Source organism: Tiliqua scincoides, chromosome 4 (assembly GCF_035046505.1).
Source record: "Tiliqua scincoides isolate rTilSci1 chromosome 4, rTilSci1.hap2, whole genome shotgun sequence".
In the NCBI taxonomy this organism is placed as follows: domain Eukaryota; kingdom Metazoa; phylum Chordata; class Lepidosauria; order Squamata; family Scincidae; genus Tiliqua; species Tiliqua scincoides.
In genome coordinates this window covers 183,483,841-183,509,724 of record NC_089824.1, presented here as the reverse complement: position 1 = coordinate 183,509,724, position 25,884 = coordinate 183,483,841, and the positions used below count along the sequence as shown (strand labels likewise).

At 41.7% G+C, this 25,884-nt stretch overlaps 1 protein-coding gene across 1 annotated transcript in view; it reads left to right on the top strand.

Annotated features, from left to right (window-relative positions):
* Positions 1 to 107: 107 nt before the first annotated feature.
* The window catches only part of ST7L (suppression of tumorigenicity 7 like), a 67,807-nt gene continuing 42,030 nt past the window's right edge, over positions 108 to 25,884 (top strand). The window contains exons 1-7 of the mRNA XM_066622792.1: positions 108 to 327; positions 9,541 to 9,623; positions 12,033 to 12,198; positions 13,772 to 13,826; positions 15,752 to 15,867; positions 22,591 to 22,669; positions 24,608 to 24,762. Coding sequence (XP_066478889.1) covers positions 132 to 327; positions 9,541 to 9,623; positions 12,033 to 12,198; positions 13,772 to 13,826; positions 15,752 to 15,867; positions 22,591 to 22,669; positions 24,608 to 24,762 — 850 coding nt within the window. The 5' untranslated portion in view covers positions 108 to 131. The remainder of the gene's footprint in view (positions 328 to 9,540; positions 9,624 to 12,032; positions 12,199 to 13,771; positions 13,827 to 15,751; positions 15,868 to 22,590; positions 22,670 to 24,607; positions 24,763 to 25,884) is intronic.

Genomic DNA, 25,884 nt, shown 5'->3' with positions numbered 1-25,884 from the left:
GGCAGACACAGCGCCCCCCTCCCCAGGCGAGCAGCCGGGCCCTGCAGCGGGAGGCGCCGGCCTGGCCCCGCCCTCGCCCTCGCTCAGCCCGCCCGCCCGCCCGCCAGGCCGAGCACGCGAGGGTGGGAGTGATGGCGGCGAGCGGTGCTGCGGACGGGGATGCGGCGCTTCCTCCTGCCTCGCAGCCGCCCAGCCTCTGTCCTCGGCGCTGGGAGCGCCTCAGGCCGCTGGCGGGGCCCTGGGCGCGGGCGCTGGGCTCGGTGGCGCTGCTGGGCCTGCTCTACTTTCTGCGGGGCCCGCTCCGCCTGCGGGACAACTTGGCGGCAGGTGAGGGGAGAGGCGGACGCGCAGGGGGACCCCGGGGGCTGCCGACGGAAGCCTCTAGTCTTGAGGCTTGCATGCTGCAAGCCTGACATCACTTTCCTGGGAGTAAGCCCCATTGACTGCCATGGGACCTACTTCTGAGTAGACAGGCATAGGATGGGGCTTGAGGCTGCAAGCCTCTCCTCACTTTCCTGGGAGTAAGCCCCATTGACTGCCATGGGACCTACTTCTGAGTAGACAGGCATAGGATGGGGCTTGAGGCTGCAAGCCTCTCCTCACTTTCCTGGGAGTAAGCCCCATTGACTAGAGGGGGACTTACTTGTGAGTAGACAGGCATAGGATGGGGCTCTGAGGCTGCAAGTCTATCACTTTCCTGGGAGTAAGCCCCATCGATTATTATGGAACTTACTTCTGAGTAGACATGCATAGGGTTAGGTTCTTATTCTCCCACCCCCCCCACCCAAAAAACTCTTTCCCCCTTAACCTCTGGTACTTGGAGCAGTTAACTTATCAAAAGGAACTCTGTACATGTTCAGGTGCACCTTTTTATTGCAGTTAAGACTGTGCAAAGTTCTTTTTACTAGTTTGTTCATTCATTAATTTCTGGACCCAGGCGTGCAATATAAACAGATTATATGGTAAGCCTTATTTTTTGCTGATCCTTGCCTCCAATTCAGGGCTCCTGGTGTGTTTTTGCCCTTGGGGTCCAAAGCACGGTTTAGAGCAGTGGTTCCCAACCTGGGGCACATGTACCCCCAGGGGTACTTGCCAAGACCTTGAGGTACTATTACTTGAAAAATAATTGAATAGGGGTGCAATCCTAACCAACTTTCCAGCACCTAGGTCAGGGAACAAACATTGCCTTACATTGAGGAGGCCTCCATGACTGCCCCCCCCCAACTGCAGGATGCAGCACATACCCCACTGGCACAGCTATGCCAGTGCTGGAGAGTTGGTTAGGATTGTGCCCTAATGGCAGGAAGAGGCAGAATTAGAAAGTCTTGCAGGACTAATATGAGGGGTACAATTTAAGGAAATGGGCTGCCAAGGGGTACACAAGTGGAAAAAAGTTTGGAACCACTGGTTTAGAGGAAAAATAGTGATTTCCACCAGAAAGCGGTTGTTCTTGTGGGACTCCCCTATCCAGCTCTGTGTGCGCGTGTATTTTTAAGTGCTTCCACTCTCCAGAGACCTCATTATTTCTAGTCAGTCATTACATTAAGGCTGGCTCTAGAATTTGCTGTTTTGCTTTATTTGCTTGTGTTCCCTGTAGTATTGGCAGGCTGTCAATAGTTTGGTTTTCTCCCTTGTTTTTTAAAATGCCTGTTGCTGTCTGCAAGCCCTCAATGGAGCCAGCATCCTTACTAAGAGGTGTCAAGTGATGTGTAACAAAAACAGAGACTGACCTGTTACTGTAAAAGAAACAGAGCTGTTGAGCCATTGCTACTATCCTTTTATTAAAAAGTAATAATAATAAAATGCAGCTTTGGAGCCATCGGTAATCTATCCTTTTTTAAAATCGGAAGCATCCACACTTTTGCTGTAGGTAAACAAATTCCTAGTCTGTTACTGGCCCATGTGAAGGGTTAAGATCATGGTCTTAAAACTCTAATGTCTGCACAAAAGTGTTTCACATACAGTACAATTTACAGCTCAGTCTTCTTATTCAAAGTTAGGTCCCTGTGCGTACAATAGGACTTCCTCACAAGGCAGTGCGCATCAGATTATAATCTTTGTGAACAGGTATTGCAGGGGGGGGAAAACTCTCATGTTATATTGTTTCTGGCAGATACTTGAAAATTATGTTTTCGTTGGTTAAGGTTGCTAGAGAAAGTGTGTGTTTATTATTACCCATATAGGCCCTCTGAGTTCCATACTGTTTGTGGCAGTTCATTATGTACATGTAAATGAAATGTAATCCCGAGTCCCATTCCTATATTTTTCACAGCACTTATTGTCAGTGCTCTGCTTTTCAGTTTTGTTGCACTGTGTGTTTAACATTTTAATTGTTACATTCTGTGGTTTCAAAGACTTGAGTGGGGGCACCAAGTTAAACTGACTAGATAGCATAAATACTGACATCTATACTACCCCAAGAGCTGTCCAGTGCTTTTTGTTCAGAAAGTGCAGTGTGTGTTCTTCTGTATTTAGGAGTCTGTTTAGTGGGGATGTTTTGATCATAACTCCCAGATCATGGAATTTCATGCCCCTTGTGGTCCATGTTTTTGATTATCTGATGCCTGTTGTTTGTGCTTGGTGTTTTTGATCCCTGCTCTTCTTGTAATCCTATTTTTTTTAATTGTTTAAGTAGTTTTAGAGCATGATAATATTTTAAAAGTTTATTTTTTGTTAATTTTGTGTTTTTGACTGAAAGCTGGGATAGAAATTACTAAATGAACAAAAATTATTCAGTGTTTTTTTTTAATGTAGCCAAGGTTATTTTATTTGTGTACTGCCTTTCCACAGATATTATACTCAAGGTGGTACACAATCAGTAATATGATTAGCCACTTGTAAGCAACACAGCAATCATATCCAAGCAATGGGAACAGTAAAACAAGTCTGTTAAATACAATTCAAAAGTATAATGCACTTACATTAATAAATCTGTGGTAGCACCACTCCACTGAAACTGTCAGCCTGACCTCCCAGACATTAGCACAATCGGACTAGATAAATGCATATACTAAGCTCGCATCTTCTCCCATTTTGTTTCACTTTACGTTTCTATTTTATTTTTAAAACTTTAGATCCCACCTTCTTCTCAAAAGACCTGAGGCAGCTAACAACATAGATAAAAAAAAACAAGCATAATAAAACTTTAAAATACAAAAAGTTTAAAGTCTGCAACAACCTGAGGGGGGGGGGGAGAGAGTAAAACACAGCAACATATTAGGGAAAGGCTTTACTGAACAACTATGATCTGTTGGAAGTAAAAGAGGGAATGAGTCCCATACAAAGAGGACTGTTATGGAGAATGCTTGCTGACTTGTCCCTTCCAAACACACCTCTGGCAGTTGACGGGCACACAAGTGGGCCCTTCCAAATGATTTTGGTTCATGGGTAGATTCATTCCAGTGAAGGTGGTCTTTCAAATACCTTGGTCCTAAAAACTATCTTTAAGGTCTTCCTAATGTTCTTTAACGCTGAAAAAGTTAGCAATTGTCAATCCTTCGGCACTGATTTGTGTATATACAAATGGCTTACCTAATGCAGTTTGGAAACATTTTGAATTTTGATAGAAGCAGAATAAAAATCAATATACCCTGTAACTTTATGTACTGAAATATTCTTGAGGGTGCTCTTCTTTCTTTAAACCATGTAAACAATTTCCTACTTTCTGGAGGCTTGCTTCCTTTAGCATTTTAAGTGGTATCAGGAAATCAGAATGTAAGCAATTAGCTGGAAAACAGAATGTAGATTAGCAGTGTTCTTTTCTTCTCTATTATCTGTTCCCACAGGGTTGTTGTTCCTTGCTGTTATTGTCTCTATCTCCATTAGTGTCCTAATCTTAATCGTATTATGCAGGAACAAGTCATAGTGATTTCAGTATGAGTATGTGTAGGCCAGTGGCAACATAAGAGAAGTCCTGCTGGATCAGGTCAAAGACCCATGTAGTTCAGGATTCTGTTTCCCACAGTGTCCCATCAGCTGCCCCTGGGAGCCTTATTCCCAAGCAGGAGAGAAGGCATACTTCCCTCCCTCTTTTGCTGCTGGTTTTTAGAGGCATATTGCGGGTAGATCTGGTGGTGGCACATAGCCATTGATATGCTTGTCCTTCATGAATTTGTGCAATCCCTTTTTAAGGCTAAGCTATAGGCTAGTGCAGGCATGTCCAACAGGTAGATTGCCTGTAGATCCAACAGGTAGATACAGGCATGTCCAACAGGTAGATACCTGTAGATCGCGGAGGGGTCAGAGGTAGATTGCCAGCCCCACTTGGCTCCATCTCTCCAGCAGCCTTGCCCCATCACTAGGAGAGAGCTTGTGCTGGCAGTTCGTTTGCCGAGGGCTTGCCGCTGCTGCTGATCCTTTGCCTGTCTTTTTTCCCTGCCTGCGGGAATCTTGCCTGTTGGTGTATTGGGGGCGCTTGTTGTTTTCGTGCCAATAGTTTGTGGGTACCCCAGGGGGCCGCTGCCAGTGCCCCGTGACGAGACGCCACAGGCCCACCGTCATAGTCTCCTGCCTGTCAGAATCACCCATTCCTGCCCCCGCCACAACACCCCTTAGAAGTGTGTTATATACCGGGCGATATCCATTCGCCCGGGCTTTAACTGAATACACTTACCTTATTAGTTGTGTCGTGTGCTGGTTGTTGGTCGCTTTATAGTTCACTTTCATTAAACGTTTTTGGGCAGACACAACAAGAGAATTTGGTGATTTTGGTGGGCTTTTTCAATTTTGTTCTAACTTGCCTATGCCTTGCCTTTGAGTTGGTTCAAACCACTGTGACTTTTGCTTGCCTCTGCAATTTTATTTTGCCTAACCTTTGTGTTGATTCTACACTGTGTGCAGAATTTATTAAATCGCGTATGGTGGTATTTGAACTTGTTTGGTGGTATTTGATTTTATCTGGTTTGCTGGACAGGTGTTTGAGTTTTTTTGATGATTGTTTGGTGGTATTTGATTATTGGTGCCAGTACAATGAATTCTTATTTTCACTTTTAGACCTGCATGTGTGGTTTTCGCATCTTCGGTCCTTGTATTGCACATCATCCAGAGGTCTCAGTTCCTGTTGATTTTTAGTACTTTGGGACAGTGACAGTTTTGGACCAGATTCAACCAGTGTTTATGCTAACTTAGCAGATTTGGCCTTCTTACATCCAACCACCCCAGTATAACGAAGATGAGTGTTCCAAAGAAGAGCAAAACCTACCACTTTCATGATGAATGGGAAATGGACTACTCTTCATCATGGTGAAAGACAAGTGTTGTTGTCTAATTTGTAACGCCCCAGTATCCTTGGCCAAAAAGGGTAATCTGGAACGTCATTATATGGCTCTGCATAGCAATAAGTTTGATGCTGATTTTCCACCCAAAAGTGAAATTTGTAAACTGAAGCTCAAAGAACTTAAATCGAAATTGGCTACTCAGCAACAGTTGATGGTGAAGCCAAGGTTGCATTCGGTCAATGCAACCATATCATCCTTCAAGGTCAGCAACCTGATCGCAAAGAAATGCAAACCTTTTACTGAAGGGGAATTTGTAAAAGATTGTTTTCTTGAAGCAGCTGACAATCTTTTTGAAGGATTTAAAAATAAGAAAGAGATCATAGCTGCTATTCAAGATGTACAATTGTCAAGAAACACTGTCGTGCGGCGAATAGAAAAGATGTGTGGAGACACAACTGAACAATTGTTGGAGGATGTTTCAAATCATGTTGCTTTCTCACTCTAACTGGATGAATCTACAGGCATAAGAGACATAGCCCAGTTACTAGTCTTTATCCGGATGGTTTTTGAACACTTCAGTGTTAAAGAAGAACTACTTGGAATGATTTCTTTAAAAGGGAGAACTACCGGTCAGGAAATATTCTGTTCTTTCCATTCTTTTGTGACAAAGTGTAATCTTCCATTGCATAGACTTGTTTCCATCACTACTGATGGAGCAAGAGCAATGACAGATGAGGTTAATGGTTTCATAGCCCTCTGTAGACAGCATGACGACCTCCCAGATTTCCTTTCTTACCACTGCATCATTCACCAGCAAGTTTTGGCAAGCAAGAGACTCAATATAAAGACTGTCATGGACATCACTTTCAAAATTGTAAATTCAGTTCATGGAAGATCACTTCAAAGACGGCTTTTCAATCTTACTCTTGATGAAGGGGCAGCGGAAATCATTTTGCACACAGATGTAAGGTGGCTAAGTAGGCACAAATATCTGCAAAGATTTCGTGATTTGCTGAATGAAATAAGAAGTTTTTTGAAGGAGAGGGGAGATGACCAAGCAGAGTTAGAAGATGAGGAGTGGTTATGTGATCTGGCATTTCTCGCTGACTTTACAGGCAAACTAAGTGATATGAACCTTGAACTACAAGGTAAAAACAAATGCATTGGCAAGATGATGAGTACAGTTTCATCCTACAAGAGCAAATTTGAGCTAATGATGACTGACCTTGCAAACAACACTTTTGAACATTTTCCTAATACGCAGGACCATCTGGGACAATATCCAAATTTTGTTTTTCAGAACGAGACGTATGTGACAGAAATCTGTTCTGTTATCCAGGAATTCGAAAACAGATTCTGTGACTTCCAAAAAATTGGAACATTTGTGGAGTACTTGTCATACCCATTCAAAGTAGATGTGAACATTAAAGAAACTGCAGCTGCTATCAGTAAAAATTACTCATTGAACAAGCCATCTCTTGAAAATGAAATATTAACCCTTAAAAATGACATTTTTCTCAAGACCCGTGCTAAGCAAGAATCGTTTTGGAAGCTAGTGCCTAGAGACAAATTTCCCAACTTGAGAAGATGCAGTGAAGATGCAGCTGTATACTCTTGTTTCGGTTCAACTTATTTATGTGAATCTGTGTTTTCCCATCTGAAAATGACAAAGAGTACAGAACGTTCCAACATGACAGATGAACATTTCCAGGATTCCCTGAGACTGGCCCTCACGCAATATTCACCCAACGTCAAAAAGCTGGTGGATGAAATGCAGGCTCAGACGTCTCACTAATGAGCAAGAGTGAAATATTAAAGATTGTGCAAAATCAGCCTGGATCAATACTCGACCTAAATTTAACACAAATTACTCAATAAAAGTTAAAGAAAGTTATTAAGACAATTAAAGAAAGTTATTACTCAATAAAACTTTAAGAAAAAATGTACTTTCCATTTCCCCTCGCAGTTCTTACTGGATCTTCGTCTCTCTGTTTTGTTTTTGCTTAATTTGCTTAACAGCTGATCACATCCAAGTAAATGACAGAAGGTTCATTAAAAATGGGGGGAGGATTCCTCCAACTTTATTGGATTAAAATTTAATTTGAAACTAATTTGAACTTAATTTTCATGGTGGTAGATCACTGGCACTTTTGGCCAGAAAAAGTAAATCACGACCTGTTCGAAGTTGGACATACCTGGGCTAGTGGTTCTCACACATTTAGCACCAGGACCCACTTTTTGGAATGAGAATCTGTCAGGACCCACTGGAAGTGATGTCATGACTGGAAGTGACATCATCAACAGGAAAATTTTTAACAATCCTAAGATGCAATCCTACCCACACTTTCCCAGGAGCAAGTCCCATTTACTATCATTGTTAAAAGAATTTACATAGTAGCTTGTTAAATGTACAGGTCTGTAACACTACCCTAAATGCAGTCACATACCATGGTAGCATCAAGTCTAACATTAAAAATAAAATATTGAAATGAATGGGGGCCCATCTGAAATTGGCTCGTGACCCACCTAGTGGGTTCTGACCCACAGTTTGAGAAATACTGCTATAGGCCATTATGATGCCTTGTGGCAACAAATTCCACAGACTCATTATGCATTGTGTGAAGAAATACCTCCTTTTATCCATCCTAACTTCCCACCAGCAAGTTTCATTGATTGATCCTTGGTTCTAATATTTTGCAAGAGGGAGAAAAACTTCTCTCTGTCCACTCTCTCTACACTATGCATAATTTTGTTGGTCTTAGTAAGCCCTCTCTTAGGGTACAGTCTTAACCAGGTCTACTTAGAAGTAAGTGCTGGTTGTTCAATGGGGCTTAGTCTCAGGAAAGTGTGAGTAGGATTGCAACCTTTATTGCCTTTTTTTCCAGGCTAAAAATCCCTGAATTCTGTAGCTTTCCTGATAAGGAAGATGTTCATGCCCTCTGATCATCTTGGTTGTCCTCTTGCATCTTTTCTACCTCTACACTATCTTTCTTGAAATGTGGCAACCAGAACTGGACAGTATTCCAAATATGGTCATAACATAGATTTGTATGTTGGTAATATAATATAATAACAGCCTTGTGTTCAATGCCTTTCTTATGACCCAATCCTGTCCAGCTTTCCAGGGCTAATACAACCATGCTAACGGGGTGCACGTTGCATCCTGCTGTGGGGGGGCCAGTCACGGAGACTTACTGTAGATACCTCCAGGCTGCATCGGTGCTGGACAGTTGAATAGGATTGGTCCCCTAGTTACTGTTAGCGTGGAATTCACTTTCTTCACTGTTGCGGACATTGGAGTGATGTTATCATTGAACCATCTGTTACAATCCTAAAATTTCTTTCCTGTTTAGTTGTTGACAACTCAGACTGCATCAGTCTACCTGTGGTTTAGATTTTTTGTTTTTCCCCCCAGTGTGTATCACTTTACACTTGTCAACACTGAACCATATTTGCCATTTGATTGCCCCAATCCGCTTAACCACCCTAAGAACATAAAAAGAGCCCTGCTGGATCAGACCAAAGGCCCATTCAGTCCAGCTTCCTGTATCTCACAGTGGCCCACCAAATGCCCCAGGGAGCACACAAGACAACAGACACAATCTGCTTCCCAGTGCCCTCCCCTGCATCTGGCAATCAGAGGCAGGCTGCCTCTAGAACCTGCCTCAAGCCTGCCTCAAGAGCTTGCACATACCTACTATGACTTGTAACCCGTAATGAACTTTTCCTCCAGAAATTTGTCCAATCCCCTCTTAAAAGCATCCAGGAAGATGCCATCACTACTTCCTGTGGCAAAGAGTTCCACAAACTAATTACCCTGAATAGTTTAGTGTCACCTGCAGACTTGCTGTGTCCCCCTTAAGGTTTAACTTAATACTATTCAGTGTTAAAATCATAGTTCTCCATTAAGGAGTCTTGGGTTTCACCTTATCTAGGTAAGACAGACCCTGGATCTTTAATTAGAGAATTCAAAGCTATGTTTAGCAGTTTGCACTTAAGGCTTCCAATTCTTTAAGTTATCATAGCACTATGATTTTTGTGCTAGTCATTTCTCAAGTGACAAATGTTTACGACTAAGTTCTAGCGGGTTTGAAGTCTGAGACTTCAACAAGCACTTCTAGCTGAATGTAAGGCCACTATTTTAGGTTAATGATTTGTCTTATAATGTTCTAAGTGGAGCTTGCTCATGCTATATCTGCATCTATGGCTTGTACACCTTATAGAAAATGCAACTAGCCAAAGATGGAAGTGATTGTATGTAACTCCTCAAGCTGCTCTGGGAAAGACAAACGTGTTTAACAAAGCTTTCCCTTTCCATTGACAGTGACTGTTTTCTTGAGCACACTGACTCCAAAATTCTATGTTGCACTTACGGGGACGTCATCTTTGATATCCGGTCTGATATTTGTAAGTAATTCCTCTTTTCTTTTTATAATTCTTATTAGAATCTAAGTTGAATTCTGCAGGACAATTGCAGAGAAAGTGAGATAGTCTTCTTATTGGAATAACTGAAGTTTAAAATGCTGGTATATAGAATTTTCAGATTTCAGATATTCAGAAAAATAGAGCAGTAAACAATGTATGTTTGTTTACCTAACCCAATGTTTCTCAATGTTTGTCCTCTACTGTACCATTTCAAACAGTCCACCTATTCGAAGTACCAGTGGAAGCAACTGGTAATGACGTCATCACCAGTTACTTCTGAGTTGGGAGGCCAGATGCGACATGCTAAACACCAGTAAGAAGCTCAGGGTGGATGGGGAGGCTTTTTCGAACTCTAGAAAAACGTGCTTTGTAGTTCTGCCTGCTAAGCTGATCCTCCTACCACTGTTAGTTATGTTGCATTCCTAACCTCACTGCTGGGTGGCAGGTGTCCAGGGGTCCTGAGACTACAACCAGACACCACCTCAAGTACCAACTGGTAGTACTGTACCACTGGTTGAGACACACTGACATAACCATTTATTCTGCCTTTCCTAACAAAGATTCAATGCCACTACTGTGGGCTTCAAATGGGGCTTCAAATTAGACCACAAGTTATGAACTGTTTTGAGATTGGAATTTTGAAAAAACAAAAACATACCGAATGCCCCTTCAGGGAAAACCTTGCTTTTCATTCAGTAATGTTAACCTCTGGGTATATCGTAACCGAGAATATAGCATTTATGCCTCCTCAGTATATTTTGGACTGCTTGGCATATTTAGAAAGTGGGAAATGCGTTCAGTGAAACCAGTAACTTATATTTTATTAGTAAAGCCCAAATCTGTACAGTGGTGCCTCGCATAACGAATGCCCCGCGCAGCGAAAAACTCGCATAACGAAAGAGTTTTTCGATTGAGTTTGGTAACTCGCATAACGAAAATTTCTGGCCTTGCTTCGCATAACGAAAAATTTTTTAGGTCCGTGCTTCGCATAACAAAAACTTTTTAGGTCCGTGCTTCGCATAACGAATTTTTTAAAAATTAAAAATTTCATGTATGCTTCAAATTTTAGAAATCCTCTGTCAGTATGTATGCCTTTAAAGAGCACATAATAAACACTTTGTAAACAAAATTTGACTTCGTTTTGACCTTTTTTGCCCATAGGAACGCATTAATTAGATTTCAATGCATTCCTATGGGAAAACGTGAGTCGCGCAACGAAAATTTCGCATAACAAAAGGATTCGCGGAACGGATTAATTTCGTTATGCGAGGCACCACTGTATTTTGAAAACTAGACCTCATTTATACCATGCTAAACTGAGGCTGAACAGCTTCATCAATACACCATCTGAACTCTAGGTGGTGCTCTTATACAGGAGAACTAATGAACAGCCCTTATAAACAAAGTTTGAAAGGTTTGTGATGTTGTAGGAGGCAGCTATAAGATTAGCACTGTGCCATTGTTAACAACATTTTGCAAGCATAGAGCTTTAGCTGGAAAGTTTTTTGTGGTGGTTCCTCCATCCTCAAGCTCTGGAAAAGATTACTCAGTTGGTGCTCATTCTGACTGTGGACAGGGATAGAAAGCATTGCTTTACCTTGGCTGTATGTGAGACCTCCTGCACAGCAATAGTTGCAATGTAATGCTCTTTCATTGGCTAAGGGTATAAGCAAATCATATGATAATGTCACTTGCCTACAAGCAGACAGTTGTTCATCTTGGGCACATAAATAAGTGCTTCATAGTAATATCCCATGTTTTAATACCAAGCGTAATATGGAATAACATTTTGTCTTTGTTTGGATTCCACATTTGTGGAATGCTCAAAGCTAAGATGCAGATTACTGCCCTATTTGCAATTCTCCAGCAACTCACATTTTAACTCACATGGGGCTTAAACTCACCGTTTTGAATAATTGCTCTACAATTTTCTATAATGTGTAATGATTAAGCTGCTCTAGAAATGATTTTCTGTTATTTATGTAGAATTTAAAGTGATCTATGAATATGGAATTTTATAAAAATTATTCTATTAATTAGGAGTTTAAGACTGCTTACTGTTTTCCCCAACATAAAATAAAAAAATGCCAGTTAGTATGCATCAGTTTGGGAATCCAGATATAGGCATAGATGTGTTTTGCTAAAGCCAGTATAATGCATTTATTCTGATCTTGCAGTTTTTACTGCTGTGGTTTAAATACAAATTTGTTGCTTAGATAAAATGCAGCACTTTTATTGCATTATTTGTGAGTAAACTATGTTAGCTTTATTTGTTTGGAGGAAGTATAACTGAAGTATCCGTAGTTATTTCATGTATAGTTTTATGAGATTTGCATGATTGAGTTGGTCACATTTTGTATTGTCTTACATGTGCTTTGTTTTTTATTGTAGATATTTGAATGGTGGTACTTCAGAAAATATGGCACTTCTTTCATTGAGCAGGTATCTGTGAGCCATTTGCGACCACTTATTGGAGGAGCAGAAAACACTAGTCCTCCACAGACAAGTTTCTCAGCCACTAATGGAGAAAATGAGTCAAACAGGCAGAGTTTGTCAGGTGATTGTTTCTAATATCTGACTTGGTGGAAACCAACTCATAATAGTTGCCCTTATCAGAAATGTGAGCTATCTATATTTCTATAAGTGTCAGCTTTGCATTGGAGAATGATTTTGTCTTGCTTAGGGCAGTCAGAGTAAGAAAACTGGAAAAGTAACTTGGGTGGGTGGAGGATGTTGGCTTAGTAATTTAGTTTCGAGACCTCTTACAGATTCCAAACCTACATGATGTAAGATCATAGAGATCTCATAGATATGTATTTTTCTACCTTCAAACCTCACACTGTATCCTTCTAAGGCTGCAATCCTAACCACACTTTCCTAAGAGTAAGTCCCATTGAACAAAATAGGACTTACATCTGAATAGACCTGGTTAGGATTGTGCTCTGAGTCTCATCTTATTGAGAGTTGTTGGCTTTGCATGTACTGTGTGCCAGAAGAACTTGTGGCTTAATTAGGATAAACCACTAAACCAGTGTTTCTCAAACTGTAGGTTGGGACCCACTAGGTGCGTTGTGTAGCACCTAGCTCAGCTGACATTGAAAATAAAGATCTGAAAATACAGGGTACAGAGCTGCTGAGCAGGGCAGGCTCACTGTGGGAGAGAGGCATGGTGCTTTTCCCTGAGTAAGTGGGAAGATGAGATGCTGAAAAGGGGGGAGGGCTGTATAGTTGGAGAAGGATCCAAGTCTGCATTTTGCTTTGCCTTCTGAGCTGGAATGTTTGAATTCCAATCTATGCAAAATAGCAGCATAAACTGCTTTGTAATGGGACCTTTGGCTGATCTTGGCTTAGGTTTGAAATGTAAATTGATTATGTAACTTCTGACCATGACGTCACTTCCAGGTGAATGACATCATGTCTGGTGGGTCCTGACAGATTGTCATTCTATGAAGTGGGTCCCGATGCTAAAACGTTTGAGAACCACTGCTCTAAACCATGGTTTGGAACTTCTTGGCTCCTGTATGGTTTTGCTTTCTGTTTCTCATGTAACTGTTGTGCTAAAGTTCCAGGAACATTTAAAAATAATACTAAGTAAGGACAAAAGTCTTAACTAAATGTAGAATTTAAAGTGAAGGCTCCTTCTCTACAGATGGCCACAGACAGATTGCTGCTCATTTTTGGCATCTTCCTTTCACTTTGGCCTAATATAAGTCCTGGAATGTACTATTAGTCTGTGACTGATGCAAGGAATTCTAAATACTAGTCTGGATTCAGGAATTGCTTAACATAGCCATATGCATAATTTGCCTTGATGTCCCACTTGGGAGACTGTTGGTAGCACATGCCCTCCAGCAACAGTTTTTGATAATGCTTTGGAAGGCAAGTCATTCAGAGGTCAAGGTAAATTGCAAAATAGTAACTGCAAGAGAAATGGGGGGGCAGTGCCTGCAAGGTTTTAGCTCACTTTTTGAACCTGCAAGGTTTGGAGGATTGTATGAATTGAGCCTATCTCAGAAGAAGAAACGGAGTTTTTGTTTGTAAGTTTTCTTTTGTTTCCATATCTCCTTAAGAGCCTATAGTTCTGGCTGATTCTTAAATTTCATTACTTTTTTTTCTTTTTCTTTTTGTAGAGTGCAAGGTGTGGAGAAATCCTCTCAACCTTTTTAGAGGAGCTGAATATAGCAGGTATTTTATATCTTATTTTTGCTTTTGGTTTTGTATCTGTTAGTAGTTATTTTTTTCTGTGTTAAAGCACTGGAATTGGATCTCCTAGTTTGTTGCTATCTTATATAGTAAGAGCTGTGTTGTCCAGTGCTTAGCTAAGCAGCAAGTGTGGTTAACCAGCATCTCTGTGAGATGGCAAAGATGCCAGATTCAAGTGGGTTTCTTATCCATGCTTCAGTTAGGCAAGTGACTCGCCTATCTCCAAGCCCTCTTCCTTGCTTACCTAACGGGGATTCCTCTGTCTTGCCTCTCCACCTTCTTTCTTTCCTTCACTAGGGCCCGTAGGAAGGGAGATGCTCAGCTTCCTGCCATATGAGAGTCCTATAAGGAAGGAAGTAGACCATCTCTGTTCCTGGAGAGCCTTCATGATGAAGGAAGAAGGGCGGAAGGTACTGCAGGGGGAGCCTTCTTAGATGAGGAGAGAGCCCTGAGGGTAATCAGTGCACTACAGAAAGCAGTGTCCTCTTGTGTGTTCCAGATACCAAGATTTTGTAATTCCATTGGTATTTTTCCTGTACAATACAATTGCAGTTGTATTCCTTCCTGTACTTTTCATAGAGAAAAGCATGGTCAGCATCTGATCATTTTACTGTATTTTACAGTCAGTTATTATCTAGAGCAGGGGTTCCCAAACTTTGCAGCTCCGCAATCTTCTGTGGTGGGCTGTGATGCTGGTGGAGCCTCTCCTGGCCCAGCAACTCACTCTGCTGGCCTAAGAATGGCCTTCTGAAGCCTCTATAAGACACTTCCAGCCTCTGTAAGACACTTCCAGTGGGTTGCTGGGCTGGGAGGCTCTGGTAAGTACTGGGGTTTCTGGAATGGCTCCAGTTTGGAGTCAAACCAGTGCAAAGACATGCAGGAGGGCCCGGATCGTGATCCACTGTGCTTAGGCTTATGACCCACCAGTGGGTTAGGACCCACATGAAGTGCTGATCTAGGGCAGTGTTTCTCAACTAGTGGTTGGGTACCACCAGTGGTACTTGAGGTAGTGTCTGGTGGTACTTGCAGGACCCTTGGACTCCTGCCACCCTGCAGTGAGGCTGGGAACGTGATGCAGCATACAGCAGTAGGAGGCTTGGCAGGCAGAGCTCCAAAGCATGCTTTTCCATGCTTGAAAAAGTCCTCCTGTCCACCCTGAGCCTCTTTGTTTCATCACATCTGGTCTCTCAACTCAGAAGTAACTGGCAAGTATGTCATTGTGAGTTATTTCCAGTGATACTTTGAATAGGTGGATCATGTGAAGTGGTAGGGCAAAGAAAAAATGTTGAGATACACCAATCCAGGGCATTTCTTCTATGTTTTACTTCTTTGCTGTCTTCTGCAAGTGCATGTTCTAATACACACTGGATAGCATCCAGGTCATAGCATGAACACCACTTTTGAACTTCCTCCCTTTGCAGTCTCCTCATGCTACATCTCTTGCCTCTGCTGAGGGTTCTTCTGATCCTCAGCAGTGTCTTTTCAGGGGCTTCAGTGGAGAACGTGGTTTCTGAGGCATGGTTTCCATGAGTACTGAGCTCTGGGTGCTATTCAGGGAATTTACCCGTTTCTGCAAAATGAAGGAAGTAATGGCCATCATGAGCCTCAGTGCACAGCTCCACTACAAATTCCAGTGAGCTTTGAATCTAATCGAAAATTTTCATTCCAGGACTGAGGGTTCCTCTGTGGAAAAGAGTTTAATAGTAACCTATTCCTGTCTTTAGTAACAAAATAACTCTCTTTATTCAGGCTAGGTTATGTTATGCATACAAAGGAGATCAAACTGCTCAGCTGAATCTGTATCTCAGTTTTCTAATGTAATATAAGTCCTTTAACAACCACTTTTTATTTCTTTCTCTCTCTCACTCTCTCTCCCCCCCCCCGTCTCATTTTTGTCTGTTTTGAAGATACACTTGGGCAACTGGAAAAGAGCCACTTACATACTATGACATGAACTTGTCTGCTCAGGATCATCAGACTTTTTTCACGTGTGAAACTGACTCTCTTCGGCCTTCTGATGCAGGTATCAGTAGTTTCTATCCTGTGTGAAAGATACAAAGTGAATTTTTTTTTAAATGTTGGCAGTGCCTGTTTTAAACAATCTGGAAAACTTCATATCTTTACTAGTCTGCCCAAAAGTTTAGTACTCAACATTTCCCAGATGCTGTCTCATACTGTGACTTGTCCTTAATTATAAATATTGAATTTTTTTACTAATTGTTGCCAGAACTGTATGTACGTAATGCTAAAAGAAAATAACAACCATGCGCCAAGGTAATTAAAACCCTGCACCAATAATAGCTAAATTCTGTGATCTGTATGAATTATGCAAATCATTGTGGTCTCTCTTATTTTGCATAATTTTTTCTTCCACTAATCATGGGGAAAGAAAGAGTTGTGCACAAAACTGAAGCCCCAAGGAACAAAACTATGGAAATTTTTTACAGGCATCCTTCTGGTCTCTGAGATTGGCTGTACTTTTTCCACATACCTTTGCAACATAATGCTTGGAAATCTGTCTCTCACGAGTGAAAAGCTGAGTTTCTTAGGTTGTGAGATTCTGCTCTCAGTAGCCTGTGCTGGGCTCTTTCTGTTTCCACAGAACTGTGTCATCTGCATACATGCATACCCCCAATATTTACTCTCTGCTATTTGTTGACAACATAACTTGACTGCCTTCTGCCCAGAAGGGAAAAGCCAGTCACTAATGCTTGGTATCTCTGTTGTTCACTGTGCATAGTTCAAGGTCTTGTTTTCAGCTTACAAATCCCTCAGTGGTTTAGACCAGGGATTACCAAAGTGTGTGTTGTGACACCTTGGGGCAGTGGTTCCCAAACTTTTCAGCTGGTGGCCCCCTTGACCTACGGGGCCATTGGTTGTGGCTCCCCCATTGGGGCTACAGTCCTATACATTGTATAGGGCGGCGGGATTTTCTTGAGGATTCTGTGGCTTCCCTGGCTAGTTTCTGCAGCTCTGTGGAGCCCCTCTGATTTTATGTACTGTATTAAACTCTGCTTTTCCTCTAACAGTGAAATCCTGTGCATGCCTACTCAGAAGTCCCATTCAGTGTATGTTCAGTGAGGCTTACTCCCAGGAAAGTGTGCACAGGTTGAACCTCATTATTCACTTGGGTTCCGTTCGCACTATACGAAAATCAAAGAACGCACTATAGCAAATCAATTTAAAAAACAAAGTTTCTTTGCTCTTTTGATTTAAAAACAGCCTTGCGGACCTTTGTGATGTAAGAAAAGAGTCATTAAGAAGACAATACATCAATCAGTCCTCCTCCAGGTTCTTAGAAAGGTGCTTCACTCAGTCCCTCTCTTCACCAATGCAAAGTGATCACCTTTCTTTCACATGCTCAGGGGGGAAGGGAGGGGTCCGTTGGAGAGAGAAGGATTGATAGATTGTCAGCCAGCTTCTCTCTCTCTCTCTCTCTCATTAAGGAGGCTATGGTTAAAAGACTGTTCAATTTTTTGAACTGATTTTAAAAGGGGTGCATTTTCCCCTTCTGTAGGGATCAGCACATTCCTTCTCATTTGCAGGGGCCATTCGTGTCGAGTCAAATCCGTGTATAAAAAATCTGTGTATAAATAGGCTGGACCTGTCTATGGTTGCAGCTTAAGAGACGTGGGATAGCTTATATTGATTTCCATCACAATTTCCATTCTATTTCAGCTGATTTTAAAATGCATTGTAAGAGGGACTTGAATTTAATTGTGCGTATTATATACAATGGTATTGGCTGCTGGTTGTACATATATTGTAAACCACTTGTACAACTTTTATTTCTATCAGACCTTGGCATGTTTATGTATTTGTTTTTAGAAATATTTCTGTGCTGTCTTTCCATTTTCAAAAAAGGCACTCAAGATGGTTACTACATCCAAGTTTAAAAAAAAAAACCAAGCACAAAACTTTAAACAATAAGGAAAGCAAAACATTTTTTGTAACAAACAGGGTGGAAGATAAAGATTTTTTTAAAACTCTGTTGTGAAAGGCAAGAGTAATCAGCTTCTGGTCAGACGAAGGCTTCATTCCTATCCACATCTACCATTGACTTTAATGGGGCTTACTTCTGAGCAGACATGCTCTAAATTTCTTCAGGACACAACAAAGCATATGGGAGAAGCAGACTGACTTCCTGGGGCAATCCATCACAACAGATGCATTTCATACCTACTTTCATATGTATAGGTCCAGCCTTGTTATACTCGGATTTTTTATTCATGGATTTGACTCGACACGAATGGCCCCTGCGAATGAGAAGGAATGTGCTGATCCCTGGAGAAGGGGAAAAATGCAGCCCTTTAAAATCACAGTTTAAAAAACTACTTTTTACTGTTGCAGAGAGACAGTCATACAAGTGATTACAGGTATAACCTAAGTATCCACAGATTTTTCTGTCTCAAAGCTGATGAGAAGGGCCATTTAAATTAAAGGAAAACACTTGTTTAATAATGCCAGAGAGGGCAGCTGGCTGATAACATATCAGTTATTCTCTCTGCAGGCTTTACTCCTCGCTTCCCCCTGAGCAGGTGAAAGACGGCTAAATGGCAGCAATTATCACCTTTTCCATTCTTTCCCCCTTGCTGGGGCTCCTGGTGAAGTGAGGGATTGCTGCCCCCTAGTGCAGCCTAGAGAGAGACTGATTGACTCTGTGTGTATTACAAAGGTCATCAAAGCTGTTTTTAAATCACCAGAGCAAAGAAACTTTGTTTTTTAAATTGATTTGCTATAGTGTATTTTTTGCCATCCATGTGAGTTCTTGGAACGGAACCCTCGCGAATAATAAGACTCAACCTGTACTTGCCAAGTGTACCCTAGCTGGGCAATCAGAATGAATCAACTGTCTAGTTGATCTTAAAGGATAAGATCATAAGTGGAGCTGTATTGGGTCAAAAAGGCCGTTAACACTGCAATCCTACTGCATGTCTATGCGGAAGTTTATGCATATCTACTCAGAAGTAAGCCCCATTGAGCAATGAGACAACTCCCAGATAAGCTTATCTGGATTGTAGCCATATCTGGATAAGCATATCCAGATAAGCATATCTGGATTGAATTGTAGCCATCGTCGAACACCGTTTCACACTGTGGCACACTGTTTGCCTCAGAGGCCCATAAACAGGAGAGAGAGGCATACTTTGGCAGGGTCATGTAGGAGAGGCGATCCTTTAAGTAACCTTGTCCCACACTGTTTAGAGCAGTGTTTCTCAACTAGTGGTATGGGTACAACCAGTGGTACTTGAGGTGGTACTAGAGGGACTCCTGGACACCTGGATGCCCAGCAGTGAGACCAGGAGCACGATGCAACAAGCAGCAGCAGGAGATTCAGCTCAGCGGGCAGAGTTCCAAAGCATGCTTTTCTGCACTCAGAAAAACCTTCCCATCCACCCTGAGCCTCTTACTGGTGTTTGTCACATTGCATCTAGCCTCTCAGCTCAGAAGTAATTGGTAATGATATCATTGCCAGTTACTTCTGGTGGTACTTCAAAAATGTGGACCATGTGAAATAGTACAGCGGAGGACAAACGTTGAGAAATGCTGGTTTAGCCCTTTAAAGGCAACAAGTAGCACTTCGTATTGAGCCTGGAAGTGGATTAGCAGCCCCTGCAACTGTAGCAATCGAGGTTTTGAGTCCTCCAGAGCATTGGCTTCAGGTAGAACTTTGCTGTATCATTTTTTACCAGCTGAGGTTGCTGAATGCTTTTCTAAGACAGCATCATTATGAGTACCACACTGCACTCTTTGATGCCATATGAGCTGTTAATCCTCTACTTTTTAATTGTCTTGTCTTGTGGAGTTTCATTGTCTCCCAATAATAAGTGCCTTGTTAGACATTTGAAGAACTTGGTCTTTTACTCTGAATAGCTGGAAAAACAAAGGGTAATGCTAAGAAATAGCAAAACAGTAGTCTTGTGACTCCTTAAAAATTACTAAGTTTATCGTGGCATAAGGTGCCTTCGGCACATGTGGACTTGGCCCACAAAAACGGATGTTGTAATAAAAAATTAGTATTTAAGGCTATAAGACTGCTATTTTTGCTACTATTTTTACAGACTAATATAGCACCTGTCTTGAGTTTCTCATGGTGGAAATGGAAAAGTTTGATCATCTATGTGTAGTTGTAAACATTTTAGGGTTGCTTATTATAAAGTTGGGAATATATTTAAGAGGTTCTTGCCACACTAAATTGCATCATAGATTGCATTTTGTTTCCTCTTCAAAGAAATGGCGCAGTCTGCATTGCATACCTGGTTTTTTAAAAGTTGGTAATCTTTTTCAGCTCATCTAAATCAGAAAGAGCTAGTTAGCAGTCAGCGAATTGGTCTGATGATACATGACATGCAAATTGTTTTTTTGGTGTATGAGCATAATTTCAGCTTAGACGATATATGCAGACATTAGGTTTACAAAAACAGTTTCCAGCATGTTCCATATTCTGCTAGACCTGTTGTCCCCAAATTTGCAACCCACCTCGTTCTCCCTTGTCGGCCTGGGACACACTCTATAGACCTCCACAGGCCTCAGAAAACCTCTCGGAAGTAACAGAAAGTGTCTGGCATCAAGTCAGAAATAATCCGGAATTGCAGCCAGAGAACTCTAATTTGGAGTCAACTGGACACATGGGCAAGTGGGAAGACTCAGCCTTGCAATCCACAGCACATTGGCCCATAACCCATAAACCCATTGGCCCATAAACACATAGACGAACAGGCCTTGCTGAGGGAGAATCAGCATGGCTTCTGTAAGGGTAAGTCTTGCCTCACGAACCTTATAGAATTCTTTGAAAAGGTCAACAGGCATGTGGATGCGGGAGAACCCTTAGACATTATATATCTGGACTTTCAGAAGGGATTTGACACGGTCCCTCACCAAAGGCTACTAAAAAGCTCCACAGTCAGGGAATTAGAGGACAAGTCCTCTCATGGATTGAGACCTGGTTGAAGACCAGGAAACAGAGTGGGTGTCAATGGGCAATTTTCACAATGGAGAGAAGTGAAAAGCGGTGCGCCCCAAGGATCTGTCCTGGGACCAGTGCTTTTCAACCTCTTCATAAATGACCTGGAGACAGAGTTGAGCAGTGAGGTGGCTAAGTTTGCAGATGACACCAAACCGAGTGGTAAAGACCAGAAGTGATTGTGAGGAGCTCCAGAAGGATCTCTCCAGACTGGCAGAATGGGCAACAAAATGGCAGATGTGCTTCAATGTCAGTAAGTGTAAAGTCATGCATATTGGGGCAAAAAATCAAAACTTCACATATAGGATGATGGGTTCTGAGCTGTCTGTGACAGATCAGGAGAGAGATCTTGGGGTGGTGGTGGAAAGGTCGATGAAAGTGTCGACCCAATGTGTGGCGGCAGTAAAGAAGGCCAATTCTATGCTTGAGATAATTAGAAATGGTATTGAGAACAAAACGGCTAATATTATAATGCTGTTGTACAAATCGATGGTAAGGCCACACCTGGAGTATCGTGTCCAGTTCTGATCGCCTCATCTCAAAAAAGACATAGCGGAAATGGAAAAGGTGCAAAAGAGAGCGACTAAGATGATTACTGGGCTGGGGCACCTTCCTTGTAAGGAAAGGCTACGGCGTTTGGGCCTCTTTAGCCTAGAAAAGAGACACCTGAGGGGGGACATGATTGAGACATACACTATTATGAAGGGGATGGACAGAGTGGATCGAGAGATGCTCTTTACTGTCTCACATAACACCAGAACCAGGGGACATCCACTAAAATTGAGTGTTGGGAGAGTTAGAACAGACAAAAAAAATATTTCTTTACCCCATGTGTGGTTGGTCTGTGGAACTCCTTGTCACAGGATGTGGCGATGGCATCTGGCCTGGATGCCTTTAAAAGGGAATTGGACAAGTTTCTGGAGGAAAAATCCATTATGGGTTACAAGCCATGATGTGTATGTGCTTTTGTTATTTGGTATGCTACTTGGGGCATTTGGTGGGCCACTGTGTGGACTAGATGGGCCTATGGCCTGATTCAGTGGGGCTGTTCTTATGTCCTTATGTCCTTAAGATCTTATGTCCTTATCCCATCAAGTGGGTCACAACCCAAAGTTTGGGAAATACTGTGCTAGACAGTTACAGGTTTAGTTCCAAATGGAACATATAGATTCTGATGCAATTTGAGAAAGATCAGATACTATGTTTGAGTGTTCAGTTGTGACCTTTGTCAGAATAATGGTTGTATTCTTAAACATTCTAGTTCAGACCACTAGGTGGCAGAATTTCATACTCTACTATAATGGGTCCCCACTTTAAGGGAGCAGCAGTGAGGTTATTTTCATCAGCCATCTAAGTCCAACTCAACATGTCCTCATTCCAGTCTAGAATCCATCAGTGATCCAACCCACTCTGCCAGTAGCCATGATCATTTGCCACAATCTCTTATTTCCAACCTTGTATCTTAGCAGTAACCTGCCCACCTTGTATCTGGCAGAAATAGACACTGACAACAGGCTTGTATTGTTGGATCAAGTTCAAGTTTATTTTTCATTTTTTGATTAGCTCCCACAGGTTCGTTTTCTAAAAAAAACAAAAATGGAGGTATAAATATGAAAAATAAAATAAATTACCATTGTAAGAGTTGATGTTCAGTTTGATACTAGGTTAAACAAAAGCAGGTGTCGCCTTGCTTACAATTTTGTCTTGAATGATGTATATTTTATACAATAACATTTCTATTTATGACTGCTTTTTAGTAAATGCTTCTATCCTTGTCCACAGTTATGCAGAAGGCATGGCGAGAGAGGAACCCTCAGGCCCGAATTAAAGCAGCATATCAAGCTTTAGAGTTAAATAATGAGTAAGTCTGGTCCGAAGTATCAAGCTTTTCCTGAGACTGTTCCATTGACCACAATGGTACTTGCTTCTGAATATACATGTACTGGATTTCACTGTAACTTTCTGAAGAAACAGTAAAATCTTATGTATGTCTACACAAAAATAAGTTTCACTGAGTTCAGTGGAACTTACATTCAGGTTGATTTTTATATAATTGCAGCTAAAAACACTATGCCTGCAGAAAAGAAATGACTTATAGCTTGGGTGATGTGTCTTGCAGAACTACATCACTTCAGATTACAGGCCACCACCAATTGAGTGTCTGAATGCTTTCTTATTTTTATTTAAACACTTCACATTCAAAATGAGCATGTTGGAGAGGTGCTTTAGATGATGGGGCGTTCACACATTGAATTCCCCCTAATTCTAAAGTGAGACAGTTGAACAACAGATACTGCATGAGTCTGTTGCTTTTCAGCTCTGAGATTAATGGAAAGTAAAACTTCTTTGATTCAGTGGTGCCGAAAATTACAATGTAGGATTAACGAGATCCTTCAGATAGCCTGAGGAGTTTAAAAAGATTCATTGACTAGAAAATGTTCTGTGTAATAGACATAAAGTATAGCAAAGGTTCCCAGGTCTTTTCAACAGCAAACCCCTTTGCAAACCCAAACACTTTCATATATGTGTGAACTTGCATTTCCCTGATCCCAACTCCTTGTGACCCCATAATTCTGCTTTGTGCCTGTTTGCAGTCTCTTACTGCTATTGCCCCCTTCGCCTGTGTAACATCAATACCACAGATTTACTTTTTGCAGACCACTGCCTCCCCTCCTCCCTTTCATTGTGATTGACAGAAGATGGGTGAAAAGCCTGTGCTTCCCGCCTGCCAGTGCAGTCTTCTGGGGATGAAAAACCTCTGCCCCGCATCTGCTGGTGCTTCATGGGGAGGGAAGTAATGAGAGGTGTTGACTGATTTATGGGTGCAGCAATAGCTGCTAGCACAGTGTTTTCTTATGTAAACCACCATGCATACAGATGGAGCTATATAAATAACATGCCTCCTGATGAGTACTCTAGCATCCCTATGGATACTTGAACCCCAGTTCATTAAGCACTGAGTCTTATAGAAAACCATCATTTTTATGTACTAGAGCTCATAAAACTTCTCAAACTTTGAGCTTTACTCCCTCAGTAAGTCTTTACGGGGGAGAGGCAAGAGCAGGGAAGTGATCCCCAGGATCACAACCCTAAGGTGGACAAGGGAGGGTGCTTCCACTTATTTGGACTCAGTGAGAGCTGCTGGAGGCTGCAGGAGGTGAGGGGAACCCAGCGCAGCCCTCTGTAGGGCTCCCTGCACCCCCTGCAAACAGGAATTGCTTTGCTTTTGCTCCATTTCAAGATGCCAAGCCTCAGGGGAGCGCTCTCCGCACCTCCTGCAGCCTTCAGCTGCCCTCACTGAGTCCAAGTAAGTGAAAGCACCCCTTCAACACAATCTTGGGAATTGCTTTCCTGCTTCTCCTCCTTCCCCGCCCCTTAAAGGGATGGTGGAAGCGTTACACAAACTGGTGGGTTGGGACCTACCAATTTGAGAATGACTGAGCTAGAGTATATGAGCATATTGTTATGATGATTATGGACAGGCAGATATTTCATTTAATAGATTTTGACTTGTGCATTTCAAAATTAACCCATTTCTGAACAGCCCACAGGTGTACATGTTTGATCCCTGTTGCATATATGCAACGTTGGGCAGAAATGACTTCAAGGAGAATATTTTGAGCAAATCAGTTTGGCAAATCTCCTGGGACACAGCAAAGTCTATTTCTAATGTGAAATAAGTAATCCATGAACATTCTGTTATATTAAATGTTAAAATTTGGGGCTTTATGTCTTCTAAATATATCTTATGACTGACTTCATCTGAATGGTTTGTCTTTCTCTTCATCTTTCCTTTCAGGTGTGCCACCGCATACGTTCTCCTGGCTGAGGAAGAAGCTACTACTATTTTGGATGCTGAGAAGTATTTTAAGCAGGCTCTGAGAGCAGGGGAAACCATTTATAGGAAGTCTCAACACTGCAGTTCTCAAAGTCCACAGCATGAAGCACAACTTAGTAAGAATCCATGCAGAAATGGCTTAAGATAAACAATAGATTTTGGATTGGTCTCACTGAAATTCCTTGCAGAAGTACTTGCTAATTTTCATGGTAAATAATTAAAAGCTACATGAGTACAAAAGCAAAGCGTTGAGAGTTATGAGTATGCTGTGGCAAAGTTCCTCATTTGCATGCACAGGTAACTGCAACTAGAAGTACTCAGCTGCACTTAAAAGTACTGGATTATTAATTCTGTGTTTTAGCTCTGATATTGTGAAGGTATTAATTGGATGGACTTTCTGCTTCCATATTCCTGGGTATAGAGGTTTGAGATTGCCTTGCACCTGAACTGGTTTAGAATTACTCTTGTGTACCAACCAATGCGCACAATACCATGTGCACTAAGTCCTGCTAATGCTACATGCATGTCCTAGTTTCTATCCTCCCCTTCCAAGTTACTTTCTTTAATCATGCAAGGAATGAATAATTCCTCTATGTGCTTTAGCATTGTTAGTAGAAAGGTGGTTCGAATGAATACCTCCCTCCTAGTACAATTAAAAAAAATAACCAGTAAGGGAAGGGAGTAACCGGTAAGAAAAGAGAGGGCATGCACACAATGTGAGTGCGGGGTGTGAGTATAATCTGTTAGTGCATGGGGCTAATGCAAGCATTCAAACATCAATCTGTCTAATCTCCCCTCCTTCCCTCCTGCTTTATCTCCCTAGTGGGCATTCAAAGTGGCTTATAAAACGTCAATTAAAAACATAAAATACAATATAAAAATATAAATATTAATAGTCCCTTAAAATATAATCTCAGGGACTATAATCTAAAGTATCATCTGAAATGGCACCCTGCTGTGCTTTGTTAGGTCCATGTTTAGCACATCTTATTTCTGTGTCCTTTTCTCACAGAATGTAGAGTTTGCCCTCTGCCTTGTAAACTCAAATGGAAGTGTATTTACTGAAAGAGTTGCTTATTTTCTATAAAACTAGTTCCATGTTATAAGTATCCTTGAACTCAGTGGAAGGCATTTATTTATTTCACATTTTTATACCACCCTTCCTCCAAAGTGCTTGGGGAGTTGTGCACAGCTGCTCCCCTCCTTTTGTCCTCACAACAACCCTGTGATGTAGGTGA